This window comes from Nicotiana tabacum, chromosome 4, assembly GCF_000715075.1.
Source record: "Nicotiana tabacum cultivar K326 chromosome 4, ASM71507v2, whole genome shotgun sequence".
Classification (NCBI taxonomy): Eukaryota; Viridiplantae; Streptophyta; class Magnoliopsida; order Solanales; family Solanaceae; genus Nicotiana; species Nicotiana tabacum.
The window spans coordinates 35,897,415-35,905,411 of record NC_134083.1 but is presented as its reverse complement, the minus strand read 5'-3'; the positions used below and the strand labels follow the sequence as shown (position 1 = coordinate 35,905,411).

The 7,997-nt window shown below is 39.8% G+C and overlaps 1 protein-coding gene across 1 annotated transcript; it reads right to left on the bottom strand.

The window, feature by feature from the left end:
- Positions 1-228: 228 nt before the first annotated feature.
- On the bottom strand, positions 229-764 carry LOC142179871 (uncharacterized). The gene is made up of 2 exons (XM_075250760.1): positions 677-764; positions 229-566 (listed from the first exon to the last, which is right to left on the bottom strand). Exons 1-2 carry the CDS (start codon positions 762-764, stop codon positions 229-231), a joined length of 426 nt encoding a protein of 141 aa, XP_075106861.1.
- Positions 765-7,997: the final 7,233 nt, after the last annotated feature.

Genomic DNA, 7,997 nt, shown 5'->3' with positions numbered 1-7,997 from the left:
TATACATTCCCCACCCCACACTTTAAAATGTGGCATGCCCCCATGACACACAAATAAAAAGCAAGAGGTAAATAAAACTTCCCTGATTCATCTAGTCGGGGTCTGAATTGAAATCGGGATCTCCTTTGCACGCCCGACCCAATGCACACATCCATGTTGAGAGCTTCTTTTCCGCCTTCTTTGGGTACATCCCACACTTACTAGTTTCACTCATTTTGATTTGCTCTTTCAGGGTCCCCTTTCTCCTTCCATTTTGAAGATCAACCTTTCATCCCCTACTCTGTGCATGAGCTGCCTTTCCTGAATATCTAGAATTGCTTTGCCCGTAGCCAAGAAGGGTCTTCCTAAAATCAGAGGGACCTCCTTATTTTCCTCCATGTTTATCATAATTAAGTTCACATGGAACACAAATTTGTCTACCCGAACTAGCACATCTTTCACTATTTCTTCAGGTATGATTATAGTCTGATCCGCTAGCTGCAAGGACACAAGTATCAACCTGATCTCTCCAATCTCTCCCTCCAATTTCCTGAAAATAGATAGAGGCATAAGATTAATGGAAGAACCTAATCACATAAAGATTTTTTAAATTTAGTACTTCCTAAAGAGCAAGGTATAGTAAAACTCCATGGGTCTCCACATTTTTTAGGGAGCTTATTTTGCAAGATGGCACTACAATGCTCTGTCAGCTGGACAGCCGATGTCTCTTCCACTTTCAACTTCTTGGACAATATCTCCTTCATGAATTTAGCATAAGCTGGCATCTGTGAAAGAACCTATGTGAAAGGTATATTCACATGCATCTGCTTGAGCACTTCTAAAAAGCGCCCGAATTCTTTATCCAACTTTTCTCTTCTTTGTTTTTGGGGGAAAGGTAGAGCAGGCATGTATTTGCTCTCTTCGGTCTCATTAATTGTTGCATTATCATCTCTCTTCTTTTTCTGAGCTCTACTCTTTCCCTTCTTCTTCAGATCCTCATCTACCATCACTTCTCCTTCTTGAATGTTGTTATTTTTCTGCTGGCCCACAATCCCCACTTGTCTCTCAGTGAGCTCATCCTTTTGTTTTGCTATGGGATTATCCAACTTGTGCCCACTCCTCAAAGACACTGCATTTATTATCTCTTTTGGATTTATTTCAGTATCAGCAGAGAGCGTTCCTGGAACCCTCTCAGATAATAGAGTAGTTAGTTGCCCAACCTATCTTTCAAGGTTTCGAAAAGCTATGCCAAGTTCTTTGATAGCTGCACCATGTTATCGTATAGCTGAGCTATGAGTTTCAAGCCTCTCATCTGTCTTAATAATAAAGGCCTTCATCACATCTTCCATGCTAGACTGATTTGACTATGGAGGTTGATATTGCTGCCTCTGCTGATTTTGAAAGTTTGGAGCTCTTTGTCCCTAGGGTCTAGAGTTATTTTGCTGCCATGAGTTCAGCTACCACTTGATGAATTCCAAGAAAATCCTAGGTGCCTCTATCCCATAGGATTGAAATTGTTACCCTTCTATTATTTAACTCTATCAAAGCTTCCCACAACATTTACAACTTCATCTGCAGCTACGGTCTGACATTCATGTGTTGGATGACCTATTCCATAGAAATCACAAATCGGTGATGGTCGGCTCTAGACCTTGGATAAGGTCAACTTTCTTATCTCTTTGGCCATGGCGCTAGTTAGGCTTGCACTGTTGTGTTAGAGTCTACTTGATGAACTCCAACTGATCTTTTTCTATCATTACTCTCAGCAGGCCACTGGTTAGCATCTTCAGAGATTTCATCAAGAATTGCACCAATCTCTTTAGGAATCTTCTTCATCAAAGGACCTCCAACTGTAGTGTTCAGAGTTCGTCGTGAGGGAGGTGTCAGTCCATCCCAAGAAGTCTTGGAGTTGCATCCACAATTCAATCCCATTATGCTGACACTTCCTTACTATCTCCTTGAATCTTTCCCAGGCCTCAAAAACTATTTCAGTGTTCGTTTGGCGGAAGTTGTGAATTTCCCTTTTCAATTTCACTATTTTTGCAGCTCAGAAGTATTTGTCAAGTAACTTTCTAGTCATATCTTCCCATGTCCTGATTGACCCCGTTGGTAAGCTACGAAGCCAGTGCTTCGCGTCATCCTTTAGGGAAAAGGGCAATGCCCTTAAGTAGACTGCATCTTTCGACACTCCGTTGTACTGGAAGGTGTTCATGATTTCCTCAAAATCCATCAAGTCAGTTTTAGGATCTTCATCAGAAGACACAATTGTTCTCGATAGTTTGAAGCAAGCCTTGCTTCAACTCGAAATTATTCGCTGCTACTGGTGGAGGTCTGACACTGGACAGTCCCTGATTGTCGACTGGTCTGGCATAATCACCCAATGCTCTACCAGGCATGGGTACATCATTCTCGAAGTGGTCTTCAATCAATGGTCGATTTAAATTGAATCTTCGACCCCCATCATCGTTGACGGTCTTATCGGCAGGTCTACAGGCTGCCTCAACTGCTATCCGTACAACTTCTTATCTCTATTGTGCTGCGTCTCTTGCAACTAAATCTACCTCATTATCACCGTTATTAGCCATATGTTCTAGGGTTGAAGGTTGCCCCAAGTATTTTCCGGTGAGTTCTCTCTTTCCTCAACTGTCGCAGACTCTTTTCCACCTCTGGATTGTATGGAATCAATTCCTTTGAAGAAGATCGAGTCATACACCACGAACTTAACTTGTTGCCTACACATGGAAGAGATACCCATGAAGAATCAAATAAAAATAAATTCCTGAATTAGTACCAAAAACTATTTTGAACATTATTGATTGCCAATCCCTGGCAACGACGCCAAAATTCAAAATTTGACGAGCGCAAAACATAACACGAAATTGATGCTCGCTAGTGAAAGATAGTATAGTTTAATTATCGTCTCCACATGGATTGAGTTTAAACAATGCTCAAGTAATTTCTAGCTTAACACTATTCAGGATGATCTAAACTTGATTTGTAATGATTATAAACTACGTTTAACTACTAAAATAAAGCAATTGACACTAAGGAATTAGAGATTCGCAAAGTGGTTTCTTATAAATGTGAGGAATAAGGTTTTGACAAGATAGGTGCAAGATAGCTATTTGGGATGTAACTCTACTTAATTCACTCTAATTTTCTAATGATTCTTGCGAATTCACTCGATGATTAGTTCAAATGTGTAGTCAAGACTCCTCTATCGATTAAATCTTAACTCTACGAGATGACCTAATATAAGCACTGTGAAGTATGCAAGCATGCATTAATGGATTGGTCCTTAGGAAAACGTCTCTCGAATATTCTCCTAACTTGATTTAATATACAATTCAACAAGCTCTTTCGATTACTTAAGAGAATCATTTAATTAAATCAAACAAAATAATGCAAAGATAATCACCAAGATATTCCTCTTTCGATTAAATAACCTGACGAATAAAGTTGCAATAATTCAAAACTTCATAAACGAATTCAAGCACGAACTAGAGTTAAAATCCACAAATATTTATCAAACCACCATATCCGTCAAACCCTAAGGGAAATTACTCCATAGTCATGGAGGAAGTCATCACAATTATAATTGAAGAATAAGAAAGCATCAATCTAACTTTACAATCCAAACTCTCGTATTGAATCGATGGAAAGATGGTAGAATCCCGTGTCTTCTAGCCTTCAATGCTCTCCCAAAGGTTACAAGGTCAAAAGTCCCTGTAATGCCTCGCGCCGCCCCATGTGGGGCGCTTCTGGGGAAGTTCAGAGAGCAAGTTATGACAGACAACATCAGAATGTACTGTCGCGCCGCCCCATGCAGCACAGGATTGATTGTTTTTTCCAGAGTGTTTTGTTTGTTTCACATTTTGACATCCATACTTGGCTCCCGATCCCCGAACGCGATCTCAGTTTAATCCCTTGGGCTTTTACTCAGACTTCAAAGCTCCAATTTGTCAATTTAGCTCCCGAATATCTTTTTAACTCGAAATCACTTCCTACAAGGCATAAACCACATAATAAGTGCAATACACTAACATTCAAGCTCAAACATGAGTAAAATGCAGTAATTAGAGTGCAAACTACGACTAAAACAGTAATATAATCTCAGATGTGCTTCTCCCTTGTGATCGACACTTTAGTGATTTTTATCACCGGCCCTTGAGGGACATCGAACCCTCTAATGATAATGTTGATGACGTGTTGGGGTTCCTCTAGTTCAGTCAGTTTGTTGGCGTCCCTGTTTCTGAAGTGGTTTTTGGCTCGATCACTCAAATATTCTCGCAAGTGTCCGTTTTTAAATAACCAGGCAACTTCTTCTCTCAATTATCGGCAGTCCTCGGTCCTGTGGCCATGAGTGCCATGATACATACACATCGGGTTATGATCTCTCTAGGTAGGATCAGACTGCAATGGTCGAGGCCACTTCATCTCTTTGATGCGCCCAATGGCAGATACGATGCTGGCTGCATCGACGTTGAAGTTATACTCTCATAATCTCGGAGCTTTCCTTCCCACGAGCGACTTTTGAACCAATTTTTTTTCTTCAGGCCTCAGCTATTGGGCCCTCAATTGTTTCTCCTTTCGTTCCTTATAGAGTTGCGCTCGGACCCGTTTTCCATTCGATCTGCACTGTATGGTTGATACCGATCTCGAACCAGCCTTAATTCATGATCGACGACTCTCTTAGGCCTGTCTTTAGTTCTAGTGGGATAAACGGACCCGGAAGGGGCCCCGAGCTGATCGTCCTCGACTTTGATTTTTGACCGGTACTTGTTGTGGACATCGGCCCAAGTTACCGTCGGGTACTCTACTAAATTTTGTTTTAACTGCCACGAAGCCAAGGAGCTTCGGGGGTTAAGTCCTTGACTGAATGCATGGACGACCCAATCGTCCGCAACCGGAGGCGGGTCCATACGTTCCATTTGAAACCTTGACACGAACTCTCTGAGCATCTCGTTGTCCCTTTGCTTAACTTTTAAAATGTCCAATTTTCTGGTCTCGACCTTGATGGCCCCGACATGAGCTTTTACAAAAGCATCTACGAGCATAGCGAATGAATCAATGGAGTTTGGGGGCAAGTTGTGGTACCATATCATCGCTCCTTTTGACAGAGTTTTCCCAAACTTCTTTAATAACATCGACTCGATTTCGTCGTCTTTCAAATCGTTACCTTTGATGGTGCATGTGTAAGAGGTCACATGCTCAATTAGATCCATGGTTCTGTTATATTTTGGAATATCGGGCATACGAATCCTCTTCAAGATTGGTTTCGGTGCCGCGCTTAGAGGGAAAATCTTTTGGACAAATTTCTTAGAGTCTGTGCCTTTTAATATCGGAGGCGCTCCTGGGATTTGATCAACTCGAGAATTGTATGTCTCAACCTTCTTCTCATTTGCCTCGATTTTCTTTACACCAGATTCCACTCGTTTCGTTAATTCCTCTAGCATTTTCATCACTTCAGGGCTAACATCGGACTCAGCTTCGCCCGGCCTTTCGGTGATTTACTTATTTCTTCGGGTGTTTTCCCGGGAAGGTTCGGGCTCAACTCTGTTGGGGGCGCGACTTTGGTTTTGCAGCTGCGCTATCGCCTCCATATGAGCCTGTAGCATTTCGAAGATCAATTGTAGACTGACCCCGTAGCCTTCGCATTCGGGTGCTCCCTGCGCCATTGGTTGAGCTCCTCTTTGATCGTTGTTTTCGAGGTCAGTAGGATGGTTGGCGTCAATGGCCACATGTGAGTTAGCATCGACTGGGTCCACCACTGGGACCCCGTTGGGATTAGCAGGGGGCACCTCGTGGCTAGGCACCAGATTGTTGTTTTCGCCATGATGGCCAGATCCATCCTCAACGTTCAAGTGAGCGGATTGAGAATTTGACATTTTAATCTGACCTGAAATTGAGACCTTAAAGAACAAGTGTAAAATAAAGTGTGTTATGGAGATTTGTATTAAACCACCGCTATTATCCTTAGCCTCACGGTGGACGCCAAACTGTTTACCCTAAAAAATGGATAACAATTGAATTTATACGCGATTTTGAGGATATGTTGATTAATTCAATACAAGTGATCAATAACGTTAAATAAGTAAATTAAAGATAGAATAAATAATCAAACCAGTTGTGATATTATGTCCGAGCTCGTATATGTGCGTAGGTATTGTTCTGCCTTCGATTCGAAGCCAAATACTTATGAAAAACTATGAGCAAAAATAAGAACTTTGAATAACTATAGAAGGAGAGAAAATAAGTGTATATTGCCTTGATATGCGCGTTGCAGTATGTCTATTAAACAATAAACTTTCTATTTATATAGTATAGGAGTTTTAACCTAAGTACAATTCTAAGAAAGGTAAAAATCTTCTTTTTCGTTGATCACCGATTCACTGTTGATACGGGTCGAGATCTACGCCGTGATATCCGGTTGGGCGCGAACATCACGGCCCTTCGTTAGTCGTGTACAACCGTTTGGTTATGCCTTAGGAGGTCTTGGAGCCCGAACCGGACTCGGGGGGCATTGTCTTGATGGCCCCGGTGGTAAGCGCTTCGTTCGGGCCTTAGTACAAGAGGTTCTTAGCTTCGATCTCGATTTCATGTAGTTATGTCCTTATTTTGTTTTTCCTACCGGAAAATCGGGGTGCTCACTAGCCTTGGTTTTACCCGTATACAGTTATGTCTCCAATAAAATATAAATAACATATTAATTTTTTTAATTATCGCAAATCAATAAATGTAGAGATGTTTGAGTAAGGCTATTATAAAGAGATAATTTTACAAAGAGTATACTTTTATAATAAAGGATATAATATAAAATATTAATTAAAGAAATTGGTATTTATTAGTAAAATATTGTTATTAAGAGTGACCTTAGACCAAACCTAACCCTTACGACAACAGAGGAAGATATAAATATATAGAAGAGCTTTAAATGCTATGAATTAGCTAAGGTTATCATTTGTGTTTAGAAATCTTATTCAAATTATTATTATACAAATTAATATCTACTCTGATACATGGACAGAAGAAAAGATCCTAAAGATTGAAGCTGTAAGACTGAATCGCGCTTCCAAACTTTTTACTTTAAAGAGAAGAAGGGGCACCTTTTGTTAAGTGTATTTTGGACAGTGAATGTGCTACAGTGCTATGTTTGCTGAAGTAGGTAATGTAAATTCTCTAAAAGGCATTTGAAACAGTGTGAGTATCAATTTATATTTTCCTGTTTCTCAAAAAGTAAAAGACAAAAAAAACTTTGAAGAGCCTCTTTTCTCCGCCAACGGCTAACCTTAGTTGAACTTCGTCCTTAATCCTTAATCCTTAATTAAACAAACTTATGCAGCCTATTATTCATTATTTTTATATGGACCAATTTCTTTCAAATGATAAAACTCATAAAATATTCATTAACCCAGTGTATATTAGCTAGGATAGCTCAACACCATTGGACAATGGGTGTTAATAGATTTGACGAGAACATTTGGTCGGTGCTGACAGTTTATAACATTAGCAGGTTATAAGCTTATTTTTATTAACGCTCGTATCTCGAGATATTAAACTAAAACTAACACGAATAAAAAAAAAGCTTTCTACACCGGCGATGAATGTTTAGATTAATATCTCTGCTCTTGCAACATTAATATCTTTAGTCTGGAGAATTAAACAAATCACGGTCCTTTGATAAAATAAACAATCAGATGGGCAAAGCATATGCTAAGAAGATCAAATTGTATCTTTCTTGGGGTGTCAACTTTTTTAAAAATAATTAATTAAATTTATTTATTTCTTCTCCTCCTTCCGCTTCTTGTACTTTTTAACTCTTAGAACTACAACTATCAAAAGGAAGGGTTTTTGAAGACCAGCCCACTGATTTTTGAAGAAAATGGAATAAAGAAATAAAGCTCCTTGTGACTTAGAGCTCAGTCCTCGCTGTTTATTGGATCAAAATCATGTGCTCTCCTAAAAGGTCGCTGAGCCTTCTTATTTTTGACTTAAATTAATCCCAGTTTATTTTAGTC